This window comes from Lissotriton helveticus, chromosome 8, assembly GCF_964261635.1.
Source record: "Lissotriton helveticus chromosome 8, aLisHel1.1, whole genome shotgun sequence".
Classification (NCBI taxonomy): domain Eukaryota; kingdom Metazoa; phylum Chordata; class Amphibia; order Caudata; family Salamandridae; genus Lissotriton; species Lissotriton helveticus.
The window spans coordinates 43973904-43994876 of NC_136069.1; the positions used below are offsets into that span (position 1 = coordinate 43973904).

The window sequence follows — 20973 nt, forward strand, 5'->3', positions numbered from 1 at the left end:
AGAGCTGGAAGGGCCTTTAAATGTGCACAGGATAGTCTGTACTGAATAGGCAATCAAGAAAATAACCTTCTTAATGTGAGGGTTGTTGAGATTGAAGTTTAAGTCTGTCTATATTTAGAGTGGTGTAGAAAATTTCAGACGTGATGGGTTTTCAAACCACAAATTAAAGCCCTGAAGCCCAATAATGAGGTCTTTATTGATGACTAATTTGCAGAGGAAGACTTATAAATCATGGAGCTTGGAAATAGCAACGTTTTGTTAGCTGTATAGTTCATGGAGCTTCGAAATGACAAAGTTTAGTTGGTGGTATGGCAGGAATTGCTGCACAGATTTATGATATCAATGTACTGAACGTGCCAGGCCGTCCTGAAGTAGAGAGTCTGGGTATGAGGAGGGCAGGATTTGAAGGTCAGAACGGTGGGTAATGGTGACCATGCCTCCCATGTGATCTATTGGTTATTAATTTTAAGGTGTGTGGATAGTGTGTTGGTGGTCAATTTTATGACCATATGATGCTGGGCAGATAGTGGGGAAAGTAAATGGGACCCATTCATCTGAGAATTGGAGTGGACAGCGCTTTCCAATGAATGTAGTTGCTGAGAGGTAAGTAAGAAAAGCCAGCTTACCTTATAGAAAGAAGCAGCATTTCATGCGGTGATTAGGGGCATAAAAGCACAGACAGGCCTGCCTATGGCACACCTGAGGCACTCCCTTGCAGCTTATGGCCTTATACGTGTTTAGGGACTCCTGCACATGCTCAATACATGGTTCAGCTCCCTTTAATGGCGTTTCTGGGATATAGAGGAATTGAAGGGAAGCGAGTCACTACTAGTTGTATCATGAGCAGCATGTCATTTTAGAGTGTAAAATGGATCACCTTTAAAAACACTTATCATATTTCACCAACCCCAAGGAAGGAATACAATTTTGGATCCCACAGAGTGTTACAGTACGTGATAAAAGCTTTTGTAGAGGCAACTACTAAGGCTATGCTTATTTTTTTAATTTGTACATTGTTGCTGAATTTGTTTATGTTAGTCTTGAATTTGTGCTAATCTGTTTACGGCTTTTATGTTTCAATCAAATACTTTATTTCAGTTGAAACCATAAAAGCATAGTTATAGCATTCATATCACCATTAATAAATACAATTTGAATTCAGTTTATGTGCTACCGAGTCATAAGATCTTCAGGTTCGGAGTAATTGCCGTAGACACAGTGATTAAATCACAGATATATTGGTTTCTGTTTAATTCAGTTCTGTGCACATCTGATCACAGGCATCTTGTAGCCCGATTTAGAGTTTGGTGAAGAAAGCTATTTAAGTACCCTTTTACCCAACTCAACGGTCTTCCCACCCTAATTTGAGTCAGGAGAATTGACAACTTTCTGTGCACAAAGCCCCCGTTGACTTTGTTGACGGAACGCACCCTCAGGCAGCACAACAGAGAAGGGGCAGTCTGACGAAGGGCATAGCCCAACCCATTTTATTTAGGGTAAACAATGCGTTGTGATGTGTTTTTGTCTCTCTGTTACCTGGCAGTATAACCTGGCGATGAAAGAACAAAAAAACACATAATGACTTCCACACTGAGGGGAAAAACTCCCTGCGTATGGCGGTGAATAGTTTTTTGTTTTCAAGTACACTTTTTGAAAAATAAAAACTTTAGTTAATTGTGGTGAATGAATGCTAGAACTAACAGCGGCTGTCCACCAAATGTTTAGTATATTGACTGTAACTGTGTGGCCGGCGGTGATCTCTAAGTTTGGCCGGATGGTAGTTTGACTGCCAAACACTAGATCAGGCCCTTAGTTTCCGTGTTAATTAAAGCTCTGATCAATGAATTAGAAGGTATCTTTGTTTTTGGCATATCCACGCTCAGCAATCTAGATCACATTTATCATTGTTTGAGTTTTATACTGTGCTTTTGGGACCTTCGATCTGGCAGAAAAATATACATGGAAACATTCATCAAGGAGTTGTTGTGTTCGTACACTCTAACCTGAACTCTTCGTTCCTCTTCAGCCCCCAATTGCAAATCCCAGAAAAGTGTGTGTGCTTTTCAGTCAGTTTCCAAACTGTGGAATTCTTTTCTTTCATATCTCTGATCGATGCCTGATAAGATTGTTTGTACAAAACGTCTAAAAACGTGGCATTTTCTTCCGTAAAACTTTAACCTCTGGCTGCAGCGTTCTCTTCTTTAGAACTAGAACCCTGTAGTTGGTATTGCTGTACTCCTCAAATAACTAGGATAAAGGTCTTAGAAGCTTTCTTATTCATCCCAATACATTCTGTTGATATCACCATTTAATGATATTTTCTATATGTCAATGTCAATTTATGCCATAATTATTGGATTAGACATCCAAGTTTTTGTTTTAATCCATTTTGACAGCAGTCATGTTTACAGTCATGTTTACTCATTGTGTCTATGTTTCTTATTATGTGTTTATTATGTGTTTGGTAATTGGAACCCCATAGCGGCTCTAGCTACACCGGCAGGATTTAAAGTTCACCGGGTAGATCGCTACATGGGCCGTGGCGGAGGCTTAGCCATCTGGTATAGGGAAGACTGGACCTTTCGGAGCGAACTAGCTACCCTTTGGGGCGACTGTGGAGCTTTGAACTTTAGTCTTCAACTATCAGCCCAATTTACTCTGTGTGGCTCCTTGATTTATCGCCCCCCTGGACCTACAAGGAACTTTTTGGCGGCCTGTGGATATGCTCCGGCTGAGCAGTCTTTACGGTTTTCCAAGTTTGTGCTTCTTGGGGACATTAACATCCACCTCGACCACCCCGAGGAGGGGGACTCCATAGCTTTCATGGACTCCCTCCACTTAGCGAACCTATCTCAAAGTGTTCTGTTCCCCACACACTTGGGGGGGCACACGTTGGACATCATCTGTGCCAATTGCCCCTTGTTAGTGATGAAGCCAAGGCCGGTGACCTGGTCAGACCATTTTCCCATATTTATTTTTTGGGATTTGGATAACTCTCCCCGGCAGGTAAATTGCCGTCGCCCCCCTATCTCCAGGAAGGTGGACCCGGCCAGCTAAGCGTCTCACTTGCTGCTTCCCGGTCCTCCTTTTCTGGTGGTATGGACGAGAATGTAACGCAATTTGCCGATTGGATTGCTGGCGCTGTCGCTAATGGGTCGGAGCAGCGTCAGACAAGGCTGCGGCATGAATCTCCTTCGAAGCCATGGTATACTCCCGCGCTGAAGACTTTGAAGCATGCCTGCAAGGCTGCGGAGAGGGCTTGGCGTTTTGGCGGCTACCATCTCTCTGATAAAATCATCCTCAGAGCTAAACAAAAACTTTATTATGTGGCGATAGGAGAGGCCAAAGGAGAGTACTATGCCGCCTGTATTGAGCGTGCAAATAACATTCCAAAGAAATGTTTGCAATTGTGCAGAGCCTCCTGTCCCCTAGCGCCCAGGTGGTGACTGCGCCTGCCACGGACTCCTGGTGTAACACCCTGGCGTCATTCTTCAGGGATAAAATAATCTGTATCCAGGAGACTTTTCTGTCCTCTTCCATTCTCCCGTCCCTACCGCTGCATCCGCCGAGGACAGAACCGGTAACCTCACTCTCGGAATTTTGTCCTATTGACCTTGCTGGTTCCCTCTGAATTCTTAAAGCCCTTAAGTCCGGCTCTCCCAACGACCCCTGTGTGGCCCACTTACTATCGGAAGTGGCTGACACCATTAATTCGGCGGTGAATTTCTTGGTCAACAAATCGCTGCGGGAAGCTTGTGTGCCGTCAGCCTAGAAACATGCCCATATTCTTCCCTTACTCAAAAAACCGTCACTCGATCCACTGGTCCCAGAAAACTATCGTCCTATCTCACTTCTGTTCAGTTTGGCCAAAGTTTGTGAGAAAGCGATCACTTTCCAACTTACCAACTTTGTGGAGGGGGCTGGCTTGCTTCATCCGGCGCAGTCTGGTTTCCGTGCCTCGTATAGCACGGAATCTGCTCTTTTGGAGGTCACGGAATCGATTCGGGAGTGTCTTGATGCCGGCGGGAGAGCTGCATTGGTTATGCTTGATCTCTTGGCGGCGTTCGACACGGTGCCTCACGCCATGCTCCTTGATCGCCTATCGGAAATAGGAATCTCTGGGTCGGCTTTGCTATGGATCAACTCCTTTTTGCAGGGAAGATTGCAGCAGGTTTGGCTCCCGCCGTGTGCCTCTGTGCCCTTGAGGGTTTCTACTGGGGTTCCGCAGGGGTCATCACTTAGCCCGTTGTTATTTAACATCTAGGTGACTCCGCTGATTTCTTTGGCGGAGTCGCTGGGGGCTAAGGTGATGGCCTACGCCGACGATACCCAGTTGTTGTTTACCTGCTGCGAGGAGGAGGACTCGGTAAAGAGACCCCATCTGTGCTTGTCATCGGTCTTTCATTGGCTGGCTAATGCGCAGCTTAAATATAGTGAGGGAAAGTCTGAAGTACTGTTGTTCGGCTCTTTTGCTTCGGATTTTAGAGGGAGATTCTGGCCTCCTGGTTTTCCGTACCCGCCTGAGAATAAGGGTGCCGCCAAAAACCTTGGCGTCTGGTTCGATGAGAATCTGAAATTTGTGATGCATGTAAAAAAATTGGCTGGCACCTACTTTGGTGTGTTGAAAAGTTTGAGAAAGTTTCTGCCCTTTTTGCCGCGCTCCGCTAGAGAGACGGTCGTTCGGGCATTAATTCTTTCTCGCTTGGATTATGCCAACGCCCTCCTAGTCAGCAGCCATGGTTTCCTTGTAAAGAAACTACAAGTCCAAAACTCTGCTGCGAGGCTCCTAGGGGGGCTGTCATCCAGGCACAGTGCCCGGGCTCTCCTTAGATTTTTACACTGGCTTCCTGTTGAAACCCGCCTGAAATTTAAAATGCTCAATATTGTGCAACGGGTTCTTTACGGTCTCGGCCCGAGCTATTTGCAGAAGAGACTTGCCTTTTATACTCCAGTGAGACAGCTGCGTTCATCCTCGCAACTGCTGATGCAGACTCCGAAATTTAAGCGCCAGCGACTGGGGGGGAACTCCTTTGTTTTTTTTTGTTGTTTTTATTATTGAAGTTTGTCAGCAAACAGATACATGATAGCTCAAACAAAAAAAACAATGATCTTTTAAGTATAATCATTACAAAGCAATTGCACAAATTAAGAATATCTTGCGAGCAATCCCCGCTATTGCATTACAACATAACTTTATTATGGCTATATCTAGAGAAAATCATAAAATGTCTTCCTTTATTTCCAAGATTTCATGAGATTATGAGCCTATCCACATTGCGATGGGGTACCATAGTTTGATCCCCAGTTCTTTCCTTCTAATACACTTAGTTCTATACAATGCCATTTCGAGATGATATGTGGAAAGCAATCTAGTTTGCCAATTAATGAAAGTTGGCGGTGACTCATCCAACCATTGAGGGGTGATACATAAGCGGAAGATGGCCATACAAATAAAAACAAATCCCTGCTCAGCGGGAGACCGGTCATTCAGCATATTCTCCTGACAGCCAAATATCACCAATGTTGGTGAGATTTGAATTGGTATACCCAGATTATCAGTAATAAAGACTCCTACATCTTCAATAAATTTGGAAAGTTTAACACAACTGAAAAACATGTGAATGGCATTGGCCGCAGATAAACCACAACGACTACAGCTGGTCCCCCTTCCTGTATTTCACTTGGCCAGTTTCCCCGGTGTATAATATAATCCAAAAATTGACATAAAATGCTGTGATTTTAGGGAACCATTATAAAGAACATTCGTTGCAAGGTCAATAATTCTTATGAAATTAACCCCTTCCAGCCCTTTATTCGTCCATTTCCTCTCACATACTTCTTAATCATCCTCCATTTTAGCTGTAAATAGTTGATAAAGAAGGCCCATTTTGGCCCTTGATCTAAGTGCTTCCACAATCTCGATTTTATTCACTATAATCTCATTCTTTTTTAATTTCTGTTCACAAAAGCTACGAACCTGGAGGGATTTAAAGAAATCCCTTCGATCTAGTTTATAAGTCTTTTGCAAAAATTCTAATGAGGCAAAATGAGTCCCCTGAAATAAATCCCATAGGTGCTGAATGCCCAGATCTTGCCATCTTGTCATTACATAATCGCAAAAAATCCCAGGTAAAAAAAAAAGAATTTTGGAGAGGAGTGTAAACACTCAAATCTGAGCCTATGCCTAATTTCTTTTTTATTTTTCTCCATATTATATACGCTGCAAAGACTACCTTAATTTTTTTTTTTTTTTAAATAACTTGGCTCAATTATACGATTCAGACACTGCTTTGCTTCTGTTCCTAAAAGCATCTCGTATATTGAGGGGGCGGCAAAATCTACTGTTGGATCTTCCGGCAGAATTAACACCCCCATATGTTGCAGTATGGCAATCCAATGATAAAGTTGGAAATCGGGTATCACCCAACCTCCTCTCTCTCTGGGTAAAAAGCACCATTTCAAAGCTCTTCTAGCTCGATGGTAACCCCAAAGAAACCTTGAACACATTCTCTCGATTCTTTGCAAAAAATACGGCAGGAATTAAAAATGAGATGGAACGAAAAACATACAAAAATTTAGGAAAAAATAAACATTTTTAAGACGTTGCTACGGCCATACAATGAAAGGTGTAAGTTATTAATCCTTTCTAAGGTTTTATTAGATGAGCTAATAATGAGATCGAGATTTATAGCAATAATATCCTCTACCTTCGGTGTTATTTTAATGCCGAGATAGGTTTCCTCTGTCTCGAAAATCATGTTTTCAGGGCAGCCAGTTTGTGAATGGAGCATTTGGGTTTTGGCGACATTTAATTTATAGCCAGAAAGTTTCCCAAAGATTCTCGCCTCCTCAATGATCCGAGGTAAGGCCTCTTCAATATTTGACGTTATCACAGCAATATCATCTGCATATGCAAATACTTTAAAAGAGCCAGTGTTTATTCGTACTGGTTTTACTATTCTCTCTAGAGTAACTATGAAGGGATCAATATATAAGGCGAATAGCAAGGGGGAGCAGGGACAACCTTGTCTCGTCCCCCTTGCAATCGCCACTTCTCTAGAAACTTCCCCGCTTACATGAATTACAGCTGAAGGATGAGAGTATAGAGTCTGTATCGCTGTAATAAACCGCCACTAGACCCTGTCGAATGCCTTTTCGGCATCCAACAGGGCCACGCCGACGGGGGATCTTATACTTTGTGACCAATCCAATATGGAGATAATCCTTTTAATATGGTCGGTAGTGTCTCTGCGCTGTATAAACCCATGCTGCCTTACAGAAACTAACCCAGGGATCAGATCACACGTCCTATTCGCCAAGATTTTGGAATATATCTTGCTGTCTGTATTCAATAGCGAAATTGGCCTATATGAACCCAGTTCAGTTTCTTTTTTCCCTTTCTTTTTATAAACTACGATTATTGCTTTTGACCATGAATCTGGTGCCCTGCCTAAATAAGCCTGTTGTTGACATACTTCCACTAGTTCAGTCTTTAATATATTCCAAAACGTACGATAGAATTCTAGCGGAATGCTATCAGGGCCCATAGCCTTGCCTTGTACCAGAGCTAAAAGTGCTAGTTCCACCTCTGAAGAGTCCAAAGGGATAGATAATGTTGATTTACAGTGGTCTGATAATGTCTCAGAGGTCAGATCGCTAAAATACTCCTTTTCTTCCCCAACACCCAATCCAAGCCCAGTATCAGATCCAAGAGTGCTATATAAAGTTTGGTAAAATCCTTGGAACGCCTCAAGAACCCCTGCCTTAGTTTCCTGCAAATTCCCTTGTAAATCCACAATTTTTGAAATATCATTTTACACTGTTCTCTCCCTTAACCTCTTTGCCAATACTCTGCCGGTATTTTCACCGAATTCATACGCTTCTTCTTTGTATCTAGTAAATTTTTCAGCAATCTGATCCGCAATATTAGAATATGCAAATGATCTTGCGATAGTAAGATCCTGTTGAGCCTTTTGGACTAAAGCAGGCTCCAGGCCAAATCGTATTGAGTCAGCTAGCTTACATTCAGCAATGGTCACCCTTTCAAAATCTTGTTGATGTTTCCTTAAAGCTTTCCTACGTTTAAATTTGGAGAAGCTAAGTGTTTCTCCTCTAACAATTGATTTAAATGTATCCCATACAATCTCCTGTGAAGCTGTCCCCTTATTTATAGCAAAAAATTCCTTGATAACCTTGCCCATAAATTGAAAATACTCTTTATCCACTAATAGCTGCCTGTCAAAAGTCCAAAATCGAGGGCCTAGTTGAAACCCTGAATCCAGAGCCAACTCTAAAACCAACGGGTTATGGTCTGATACCAATTTAGGATGAATCGAGATATTGACTTTAGATAACAGGGATTCCACAATGAAAAAATAATCTAAATGGGCAAATTTGGAATGGGGGGGCAGAAAAAAAAGTTAAACCAGAATTCTCGGGGTGTAGTACATTCCAAACATCATGCGACCCGTGTTCTATCATTAAACTCCGTAATGCAGAATACATTAACTTCTTTCTACCTGTATAAACAGGGGTTGATCGAACATTAAATCCAGCAGCAATATTTATGTTGAAATCACCGCACATTATCACAGGATGTGGCCATTGGGCTATTTCGAGATTAATAAAATCGAATAATTCGGCATCGTCCAAATTAGGACCATAAATATTACAAAGGGTAAGTGCCGGTTCCCCAATCCTAAATTCCCCAATAGCCCAACGGCCCCATCTATCTGCTGCTGCCCTAATACAACTGCTAACTCCCCGTTTTATCAGAATGGCAACCCCTCTTTTCACCCCTGATTGTTTAGAACATACACTGCCAAATCTAAACCTAAATTCTTCAGAAATCCCCAATTCGCCCAAGCAATATGCGTCTCTTGTAAGCAAAGTATATCGATGTGTAATATTTGCACAACTTTAGCCAGTACCTGCTGTTTTTTAGAATCATAAAGGCCACATATATTCAGCGAGCACATTTTAATTTTCCTATCCATTATCATCAAAAAGGAACGTAAACAATTTATCTGCTACTACCTCCACCGCTGGAATTACAACACTCTTAAGATATACAATTTTCCACCGTCCATTGTTTAGAGCTCAGGGGTGGGGAATTCCTATCTCCCGACGCCCGAGACATCTAGATTTCTTAGGAGGGCAAGAGGTTTTAATTTGCATTTTGTCCAAAGGACAAGTAGACAGTTTAATGGTGCTGGGGTCTGCACTTTAATTTCCCCAGAGCAGAACAACAACAGAGATATAGCAGAGCTCAAAGTTTTAGCCGGCTACATAAGCTTGTGTGGCCCCCAGGCCCGCCCCTGTTCCTTTTATTTTCTTCGAACATGAGACAAACATCGTGCTTCTGCAGCTCCAGAACACTCACAGCACTGGCATGAAAGAGGCTGCCTTATCTGCCTCTTGGCCCCTTGCTCTGACTTGAACTCTATGACCCCTGCGTTTTAATCTCTGCTCCACTCTTGGGCCTCATACGGCCCCAAGAGCAGTGCTTTCCCTTCTCATGCACCTCGTGCATCCCCTTCTTTGCACTTTGCCTTTCCTGTACACTTTATGTTTCACCCGGTGCCTAAACCTGCTAACACTGCCCTCTCTGACAGCCCGGACCTGCTCCCGTTGGCCTCTCGTTTTCTTAGTCATTCAGGGCTTACATTAAAGCTCATAAGTTTCTCCATGAGGCTTTCATGCAGGCCTAAGGCCACCCCCATTTCTGTCCTTGCACTAGGCCTTTCATCTCACTTTGTGCATACACCAGGGGCATTTTGAACACACTGCCATAGCAACTACAGCAGCTGTGGAGTTCTTAATGGACCTCTTCAGTCTGCAGGTCTGCACACAAAGGCCCATAATGGTTTTGAAAGGGGTGGGTGGATGAGTGATAGGGTGGATGGATAGATGCATGTATGAATGAGTGAAAGGTTGGATGGATAGGTGCATGGATGAATGGTTGAAGTGAAAGGGTGGATGGATAGATGCATGAATGAATGAGTGAAATGATGGATGTAAGGAAGGATGCATGAAAGAATGGATGGGCAAAGGGGTGGATGGATGGCTGAGTGGATGGATTGGGTGAAAGTGGATGGATGGGGTGAAAGTGGATGGATGAGTGAAAGGATGGATGGCTGAATGAAAGGGGGTTAATGGGTGAGAGATAGAGTAGATGAATGGATGGATGGATGGCTGAGTGGGTGGGTAGGTGGCTAGCTGGGTGGAAGGGTGGATAGTTGAGTGTAAAGGTGGATGGAGGGATTAGTGAAAGGGTGGATGGAGGGATTAGTGAAAGGATGGATGTATGAGCGAAATGGAAGATGGATGGGGTAAAAGGGTGGATGGATGAGCTAAAGCATAAATGTTAAATGTCATGTCGTATACTTGTAAAGCGCACAGCTGCCCCAGCAAAGGGACGTCCCGGCGCTGTATACCGCTGGGGAACCCGTCCTGGCTTTCCCTGTGGGATGGTCCCTACTGGGAATCCCCAAGGTGGAGCCAGGCATCCCCGGCGTTGATGGGGCCGTTGTGGAGATTAGGCAAGCTAATGCCCAGAGTTGCCGAGTGGGACCCCAGGTTAGAGTAGGCACCGAGGCGAGAATTGTCGAGTCCGCTGACCCTGGTCCACGACCCTGCCGCGTCGGGAATTGAACCCTGGTCCCGGGCCGACTTCTGCTCTCGGGTCTGCTGCCTCTAACCAGTGAGCCACACCACTCCATTGGAGGAAGTGAAAGGGTGGAAGGATATACGAGTGAAAAGGAGGATGGATGTATGAGCAAAAGGATGGATGGAGGGATGATTGAAAGGGTGGATGAATATGAGCGAAAAGGAGGATGTGTGGGGTGAAAGGATGGATGGATGAGCAAAAAGATGGATGAGTGAAAGGAAGGCTGGATGGATGAGTTTGATAGATAGGTTTGGAGATGGAAGGATAGGTATAAACAGGGGCTTCGTGAACACCCCACTTTAGCAGCTACTGTAGAGATGGAGCTCTTGATGGGCCTCTTCTGTCTGCAGCTCGACAGACAAAGGCTCATAATTAATGTGACAGGGTGGGTGTGAGTGAAAGAATGGATGAATGTGTGGGTGAAAGGATGAGTGAGTGTAAGTGTTGCTGGCTAAATGCATGGATGAATGAGTGACAGGGAGGGTTGAGTGACGGGGATAGTGGATGGACAAAGGATGTTATAATGAAGGAAAAGGTGAATGGATGGATGGGTTACAGGGTGTATGGATTAGGGAGCGAAAGGATGGATGGGTGTAAAGGATAAATGGATGAGTGGAAGGATGGATTGATGGATTTATGGATTGGTCAATGGGTGGGTGGATGAGTGAAAGGGTGGGTGGATGAGTGAAAGGGTGGATGGATGAGTGAAAGGATGGATGGATGAGTGAAAGGATGGATGGATAGATGGATGGAGGGAATGGGTGGCTGTATGGATGAGCGAAAGGATGGACAGATGGCTGAAATGGTTAGGTTTGGAGATGGATGGGTAGGTTTGGATATTGATGAGCGGATGGACTGACAAATCAACAGATGGACGAACATATTGGTGAAAGGCTAATGGATGAAAGAATGAATGGATGACCATGTAAAGATGAAATGCTAGATATCAGTGGGTGAAAGGATGAATGGATGGATGATTAGATGGAAGAGACAAAGCAATTCTGGAGAGGACTCCAGTGACTTTTTTCGCTTGCTTGGTGGCATAAGAGCATTGGATCAAAGTGGGGGGTATTTCAATTTTCTGGTTACTCACTTGGCCTGCACTATGCTCCTTTCTCTTCCTGGGGATTATCAGGTAGGTGTGGTGCTGTTCGCCAGCACGTTCTTACTAGACAGCCAGTATTTGGTCTCATAAAGGCATCATTGCCAAAGAAATTCCTGGTACTGAACAAACCTACTTTGTAAAAGAGTAGAATGTTGTCACACACAATGAAGCCAGCCTATAGATAGGATGAGAAAGCATTTAAATAAAAACAAAAAGTCTTGGTTAACTCAGATTGAATTAGGGGCTCAAATGTTAAAGAAAGTCACAAAAGTGCACCCAGGATATATGTCCTTATATTATTGCAGATTTACGTTTTTCATGAATTCACATGAATTTCCTTAAGTAGGCCAGGAAACCGTAATTCTAGAAAATATTTGTGAATTGCATTTTAGCATGAGCAAAGATGAATGTTCCCCAGTGGAAATCTGAGTGTTTACAAGTTCACTTTTCCTCTAACCACATTTTTCCCAGCCCTGGAAGAAACTTTACTTCTGCCGTTCTCAGTATGGGAAAAGATTAGAGAAAAGCTAGTGAAAACCCCCAAAAGTCAAATCCTTTTATAGTATTAGCCTGACATTAACCAGAGATGCTACTATCAGAGCTCTTCTATATTGAGATGGCTGCCATTATTTTACGGCGCACTATGTGGCACCAAAGGGACAAGTGGATTTTGTTACAGGACAAGTAGATTTATGAAGCTACTTGTCCCTTGGACAAGTACATATTTCATTAAATTCCACACCCCTGGAGCTACATGCTTTAGTTCTACTGCTGACTTTTCACCCACCCACCACCTACCCACCAAACCCAGCCCCTCCAGCCCCTACCACCCTCTGAGCCCACCCACCCCTCCCCGTCTCCCTACCTAACACATGAGGCCCAGGGATCATCAATCCCTGTGAGGTATGGAGTGCCGTGTCCTCTCTGCTCCGGAACTCTCCAAAAAGAGAAATATAAAACTAAAACAGACAAACCTGTCAATACACTAAACGCTTTTATAACATTTTTCCGTGTATCAGAAACCTCCTTATTTTCGGGTACACCTAAAAAGCGTAAGTTATTTCTTCGGGTATAATTTTCTATCTCCGATAATTTATGACTGAGGTCATCCCGATGGGCTTTAAACTAACTCCAATTCTGTTTTCTGGACGACAGCCTCATCCTCCAATACTGAGATTCTGGCCTCAGCTTCTGTAACTCTGTCACCAGTTTCTGCACATGTTTTTATCACTCTTCTGAGAACATTCTTAACCTTGCAGCAAGTAGCTTGAGTGCGTAAATTCGCTGCTTTGCTCTCCGCTCTATGACTCATCATTGTGTCATAAATTGTGGCCAGGGTGATCTCCTGTGGGGCAGATTTTTCTTTATCCAAACTCTATGTGCTTAGCAGGTATTCCCCCTTCCCTTTCTGATTCTGTTACTCCTTCTGTTCTAATAGTCTGTAGCTGTAGCGCTCTTTTCTTGTGTTTCTTGACCGTTGCAATACTTGGGCTTGGAGAGCCTAAGTTTCCTCTTACATTCTCCGTTGATGCACTGTCATCGCTATCCTCTGCCCACTCTCGACTGCCATTTGCGCTCTCGTCAGAGGAGGGGTCCGACATAGAATAGAATTTTTCAGCAGTCTCATATGTAGGTTTTAAGCCCTGCCTAACTTCAACAGAATCAGGCAGATCAAGCTCTATGCCTTGTATCATAGCATTTGACAAGTCTTTCTTGCTGCCTAGCAAAGTCTGTTTGGTACAGTCCGCAGTTCCATGACAGACTCCATCTATCATAATGCAATTCTCCTCACAACTTGAGCTAAGATTCAGAGGGTGGAACTCCTTTGTGCGCAAAGCCTGTCTGGCATGGATGCGCTGCCCTTGGCTTTGAGAGCCACTCAGGACCCCTTTTTGTTTAGGAAAGCTCTAAAAACCCTTCTGTTTTAATTGGTAATTGTACATCTTCTGCCTTGTTTTTCTGTTAGCGCCGGTACACTTCCGAGTAGCTGTGCGCTGTATAAATTAAAATAACATAACATAAGATAACATAATATTACAGATCTCTCAGTGTCCATTATAATTCATGTTGTGAACATTGTTAGTGGATGACTAACAATGTGCTTTGCATCTCATTACAAATTGGCAAATCTTTTGGTTCATAAATGAATAACATACTGAAGTCGCCAGATTGTTTATACTAGTTCTATGCTAATGCGTTGGGACTATAACTTACATAAGCATTCCTGGCTTTTATTACTTCATATCCATATAAGAAAACAATGCTGATATTTGTATTTTTTGGCTCCTAAAATGTTAATGCTTATATATTATTTTTTTGTCCCCTAAGTGAAAGAAAACCAGAAAAAAGCAATGGTCAGAGGAATATCGTGGACACCAGGGACGGCAATTCAACTTTTGAGACAGTAGCCTCCCGAAATTTACAAAACAGTTTTTGGAGACTTTATTCCACTGAAGAATCTCTATGTAATTGTTAGCCATATGCGCTCCTTGTGCAAACAACCTTTTTCTGTGCAAAATTGGTAGCAGACACCAATGAATGCCTCCTGAAAGGGACATAGTATGTCACAACAAAGGGGTAAGGATTATCTCATGAGTATGACGACAAATTAACATTCCTAGGAACTCTAATCCATCAATGGACCCATAACGGAGAAAAGTCACACAAATGCATGGCATGTAGTACATCTTTCCAGGAAAACAATTTTGCAGTTCCTATACTATTGCTAAGAAATTAGAATGTAGAGAGTTTTTTTTTCATCTATATGTGTAAGTAAACTGCACCTAACTTGAAAGAACTAACCTGGACTGACACAGGAGAAGCTACTTGCATTTGCCCAGAGTCTCTAGGATTTATTTACACTGAATTCATTATTTAAACATAATGTGTGCATTATGGAGAAGGTGCACAGATGCTCTAAATGTGACAGAGGTTTCTATATAAGTACCCATTAGGAAAACATCAAGGAGATCTCATCATCCTAAAACAAAATGTTTACCAAGCCGTCTATTTGAAAAACCCATTTAATGGCAGGCAAACAAAATCCTACAGAATAAAAAACATCTTACTGTCTCAAATGTAAAGATTTTTTCACAAATGTCTCTCTCATTGGAAAAAAGTCAGGCAACACTGAACCAAGCCCATATAAATGCAGTGAGTGTCATCAGACGTTCATTACAAAGGCACAGCTGAGGATGGATCAACAAACTCATACTGGTGAGAAAACATGTGACTGTTCTGAATGCAATGAGGCTTTCAATCTAAAGGGTGAACTAGCACTACATCACAGAAATCACACTAAGGAGAAACCATATAAATGTTCTGAATTTGACAAGACTTTCAAGGAAAAGAGTGATTTATCATCACATGAGAGAATTCAAGATGGGGAAAAACCATATAGATGTGCAGAATGTAATAAAACTTTCAGTCAAAATGCAAATCTGATAAAACATCAGAGAACACACACTGGAGCAAAACCGTACAAATGTTCTGAATGTGATAAAACTTTCAGGCAAAATCATCATTTGTGTGTACATCAGACAATCCACACGGGGGAGAAACCATATAAATGTACTGAATGTGACAAGGCTTTCAAGCAGAAGATTAGTCTTTCAGTTCATCAGAAAATCCACACAGGGGAGAAACCATATAAATGTTCTGAATGTGAGAAGGCTTTCAGTACAAAGGCTCAGCTGATAATACATCAACGAGTTCACACTGGGACAAAACCTTACAAATGTTCTGAATGTGAAAAGGCTTTCACTATAAAAGGAAATCTAAGGCTGCATCACATGTCTCACAGCGGTGAGACTCCTTACAAATGTTCTGAGTGTGACAAGGGTTTCAGAACCAAACTTCAACTAATGCGACATCAGAATGATCACACAGGAGAAAAACCATATAAATGCACTGAATGTGACAAGACTTTCAAGCAAAAAGGTGATTTATCATCACATGAGAGAATTCACACTGGGGAAAAACTATATAACTGTTCTGAATGTAATAAGGCTTTTCGTCAAAAAACACATCTGATACGACATCAGAGAACACACACTGGCGAGAAACCACATAAATGTTCTGAGTGTGTTAAGTGTTTCATCACGAAGGGCCAGCTAATAATACATCAAAGAATTCACACCGGTGAGAAACCATATAAATGTTCTGAATGTCAAAAACTTTTTAGCAGAAAAGATGACCTATCCAAACACCAGAGAATTCACACTGGTGAGAAACCCTATAAATGTTCTCAATGTGAGAAGGCTTGTAGTACAAAGTCACAGCTGATAATACATCAGAGAGTTCACACTGGGACAAAACCTTACGGATGTTCTGAATGTGAGAGGGCTTTCATTACTAAAGGATTGTTAAGGATACATCGCATGTCTCACAGCGGTGAGACTCCATACAAATGTTCTGAGTGTGATAAAGGTTTCAAAACCAGATTTCTACTAAAGCGCCATCTGAGCGATCACACTGGAGAGAAACCATATAAATGTACTGACTGTGACAAGGCTTTCAGTCTGAAGAATGAACTATTAGTACACCAGAGAAATCACACCGGAGAGAAACCCTACAGATGTTCTATATGTGACAAGTCATACGTTATTAGGCAAAGGCTGACACTACATCAGAGAGTTCACACTGGAGAGAAACCTTATAAATGTTCTGAATGTGATAAGGCTTTCAGTCGAAATGATCATCTGTGCGCACATCAGAGAATCCACACGGGGGAGACACCATATAATTGTACTGAATGTGACAAGGCTTTCAGCCAAAAGTGTAGCCTCTCAGTTCATCAGAAAATCCACACTGGGGAGAAGCCATATAAATGTTCTGAATGTGACAAGGCTTTCATTACAAAGAGAAACCTGATAATACATCAGAGAATTCACAGTGGAGAGAGACCATATAAATGTTCTATATGTTATAAAGGTTTCAATCAAAAAGGTAATCTGTTACGTCATCTGAGAAGCCACACACCTTCACTACATGTGTAGATGTAAATGTAGTGGTACTTGTATAGCGCACGAATCACCCAGAAGGCATCTCGGCGCTTGTACGAATACCGCTGAGGAACCCATCCTGGCCTTTCCCTGTGAAGTGCCCACTCCTGGGCACCCCCAAGGTGAAGCCAGGCCTCCTAGCGTTGTTGGGGCCGTTGTGGAGATTAAGCAAGCTATTGCCCAGAGTTGCAGAGTGGGACCCATGATTAGAATAGGCACCGAGGCGAGAATTATCAGGTCCGAGGAAGTTGAGCCCAAGACCCGACAAGGTGAGAATTGAACCCTGGTCTCAGGCTAGCCCTCTGCATCAGGGTCTGCCGCTCTAACCATTGAGCCATACTTCTCCAGTGACAATTGAGATAATTTGCAACAGAGAAACCATGTACATTTTCTTAATGTGACAACGCTTTCAACCAAAAGCATCATCTAACGCCCCCCCTGAGAAAAGATAAATGAAAGAATTCATATTAATATACTAAGGGCCTGATTATGAATTGAGTAATTATTTATTGCCCCTGATAAATACTGATACCATGTGGTACATCAATTATCAGGTGCTATAAGGTACACCTATTACAAGTTTATTGGGAATAAGATGCATGCTTTGGTCTTTAGCGCGCCAAAATCCACATTATACAGTAAATACCATATGCTATCCCCTGTTAAAATTTAACAAAGGTTGAGCTATTTAACATATCCAATAAATATCAGATGCGTTGAATACCTTCAAACTCGTAATTCCAACCTATGAGTAAACGGGGATTAGCACATGGGTCAGAAAATTACAACCAGCTCATACTCAAGCTCTAAGTGGAAAAGTCTTTAACTACATAGGGTCATCATGACAGTCACCATAGATGGAAATTGCGTAAATACTTTGAATTCGGCCAAATATTCATTACAGAGATATCACTTATAATACACAAGAGAAACCACATGCATGTGGTAAGAAATTCAAGTAAAAAAGTCCTCTCTGATTGCTTCAAGAATTCCAGAACATGGAAATGAGGAACTCCTGTAAATATTTTGCGTTTTAACAAGAATCCAGTTGAAAAATAACTGACAGCGGCTTGGACATTAAGGGATCTTTCATGTCTACAGTAAACCATCCCTCATCCACAGAGCTAATGACAACAGCAGTGACCCAAATGTTCAGAATATTGTACAGCTTGGGGAGATGAGAGTAAGTGCTGATTTCATAATTTCATGTGACCATCCAATGCAAATTTCAAAACTGTTATAGAACACATCCAGTACACGAAGAGAAATCAGGAATACATGCATAATAACTGAATAACCATTTAAGCAACAGATCAAGCAGAAGAAAACTAGACAATTGGGCAGAATTTAACATAAAGTAAAAAGTACCAGGTACTACAGAAACATCATGCTGATCAAAGTAGAGGCATAAACAGTTATTTGTGGTTATGAAAGGTCAATGTAAAACCCAGAAACAATATATTACTCATAACGTACAGTTTACAGTATGACGGAAACACTGTGACCACAAGCTAGAGAAAATTATGAAATTACAATTATTTCTAAACTGCTGTTTAACCACCCCATTCTGTAGTCAAGAAAATTCAAATATATAACATAATGCACCTCTGTACCTTAAGAATGCTTGAAACTGAGCTTTTAACTTCAAGGTGCTACATATACTTTTGTGAACATGAATCAATTTTGGAGACATTGTTGAATTAACATGAAACCTTTAATTGGATCTGAAAATCAGTCAATGCACTTTCTCTTTATCAATAGTGTCTTAACTTGAATATTTGAAGCAGTTTTTCTTTTTTTTATCTTTTAACAAGTACATATTTCTTTTCTTTTTAACTAATATAGTATGTAACGTAATGGTTTTTATTAACTATACAATAAAGAATTTCATTTCAGTCAATGCACGGATGAAGTGACTCCATTCTTTAGAGTCCTTAATTTGCTAGGCCACTTCTGGGTCTGAGGCACACAACGAGGAAAGATATCCGGGACAAAGAAATCTGAAACAAAGGGACAGATCTGTTCCTGGAAATTAATCTAAAATGAGTAATTTCCTCCAGTCACCCTTCCTGAGTGTGCTTGTTGTTATTTATTGCATCACTGCATTTTGACAATTGTTTCTCTCAAGATCTGCCATTTACATGATTACAAAAAGACCATCTCTCGTCTGAATATTTGTGAGTCATTGCCTTTAGATGTGGTTAGTGTAATAAAATTGAACAGCCCATCTCGAGGAGCATGGCGAGATGGCAGCAATATGTAAACAGCCTCAGAAGCTTTACAATATCCTAGTCCCGATATATTTTGTACTTTGTACATGCCTTCACCTTGGAAGCGGAGTGTAGGTCCTAGTTTACAGAGAAGTTGCTAAAGAGATATGAAAGCTACAGAATTGTTGAATGGTTATGTACTGTATATGACGATGTGGGTAATGATATCATGATCACAACTGAGAGATGCAAAGGAACATTGTGTTCTGCTGCTGTACAAACAGCATTGCAGTTGCCCCTGACAAGAGCATAGACTCCAATAGTTCTGAAATAGAATAAAATGTTATTATACACAATAAGTTTGTGACATTTGTATTAAGAACACATTGAGACATGTCATAGAGAATAAACATTCGAAGAAGAATAAAGTATAATTACATTTGGGCACTCATGCTTTCTGACCTAAGTTTGGTAAATTTTCGACAGTGGTTATACCAAAAATGAATCTTTCCACAAAATTTGGCTAATCATTATTCAATAGAACTGAGAACCATTTGTTTTGAAATCAATTTAGATTTATTATTACTTGTTTTTTCTCCAGTGTGCCTAGTGACAAAATCCTCCATGAAGGGACGATTTTCTCACAGCTTCCTCTGATACGTTAAACAAACATTACATCGTTGCTCATTCAATGTTCCTCACCAGAGTGTTTTTTTACAAGCAGCCATATTGAACTTTTGTGAGCAGAATGTCCTATTTAGTAGCACAAAGTGGATTCTGAGCAGTATCCATACATGCACATTCCAATTACCTGATGAAATGTCCCCGGCCTAGGAGAGGTGTGCATTTGTGTCTCTTCGGTTTATGCATAGCCTAGATCGTTTTCTAACTCGGCAATTTCTGTTGATTGGAAAAAAGCCAAGTATTTTATTCCACAAACTCCTTAAATCGGCGTAATCCTGACAGTATGATATCAATCTTGAAACATGTTTTTAGGCTTTTTGGTTGTGTGCTGTTGTGTCTGTTAGCAGCTTGTAGATTTATTTTAGCCATTTCTCTGCTAAGGCGCCACGTCATTGCGTCAAGATAACTGGCTGGACATTATCTAACCAGGTATTTAAAAGTCTATTGTTTTCTAATCTTTGGTAACCTAAATTAAATTGCTTGCAAGGTGTCCTCCTGCATCTTGGTTCCCAGATCATGATTATAGATTTTGATATGCAGAAAATTCTTGGGACATCTGCATAGAAAACAGTGGAATGCTTGTGTTGCTTATTCTTAGGGACATCGGGAAATGCTGTAAGTAGTTTCCTATGCATGCCATTCTGTCATTCCTATAGAAATTGCACAGAAGAGAGTCAAGATGCAATCTTGGTTGAGTACTTTTGTCTGTGCAAATGTGCATCCTGTGCCATTAGGCCTATCCTAAAGGTGCTTTAGAATCTGTTTAGAATCTGACTGTTGTTTCTAAGCGTGAATGTGGAAGACCAGACTAAAACTCTGAAAAGTCCCAAAAAGCACTAAACAAGTTAATTTCTCCCTAGGTGGTAAACTCATGGAAAAAATATTGGAGTTTGAAGATCTGACCTATTGTCTATAGATCTCTGAAGCTGCCTTGCATTAGGTTTAGAACGTTTTTTCTTCCGGCAATTAATTTATATTATCTAAAATATTTGTGTTTTCTTTTTCATCTATATCAATGAAAGTGGACTGTATGAGCTTGGTTCTGAGATCTCACCTTTACTCTTAAGAGGTTCTAGAAAGCATATTATACTTTATCGGGTGTAAACTAGCCTGCCAGGATGATTTAATGTGCGTCCTCAGGTCTTTGACTTTTAGTGTCTGCACTAGAGCCATGGCTATCATTGTAGAAAATTGTTTGGAAATATCCTACACCTTTTTTAAGCTGGTACAGTTGAGTTTATATTATTTTGCAAGTACCCCCCTATACGTTGACCCCAATAACCAGAATGACTGGGCATTACT

At 41.5% G+C, this 20973-nt stretch overlaps 1 protein-coding gene across 1 annotated transcript in view; it reads left to right on the forward strand.

The window, feature by feature from the left end:
* The window catches only part of LOC144772318 (uncharacterized), a 429171-nt gene extending 410492 nt beyond the window's left edge, over positions 1–18679 (forward strand). The window contains exons 3-4 of the mRNA XM_078656555.1: positions 5473–5482; positions 14914–18679. Coding sequence (XP_078512681.1) covers positions 5473–5482; positions 14914–16771 — 1868 coding nt within the window. The 3' untranslated portion in view covers positions 16772–18679. The remainder of the gene's footprint in view (positions 1–5472; positions 5483–14913) is intronic.
* The last annotated feature ends 2294 nt before the right edge of the window (positions 18680–20973 follow it).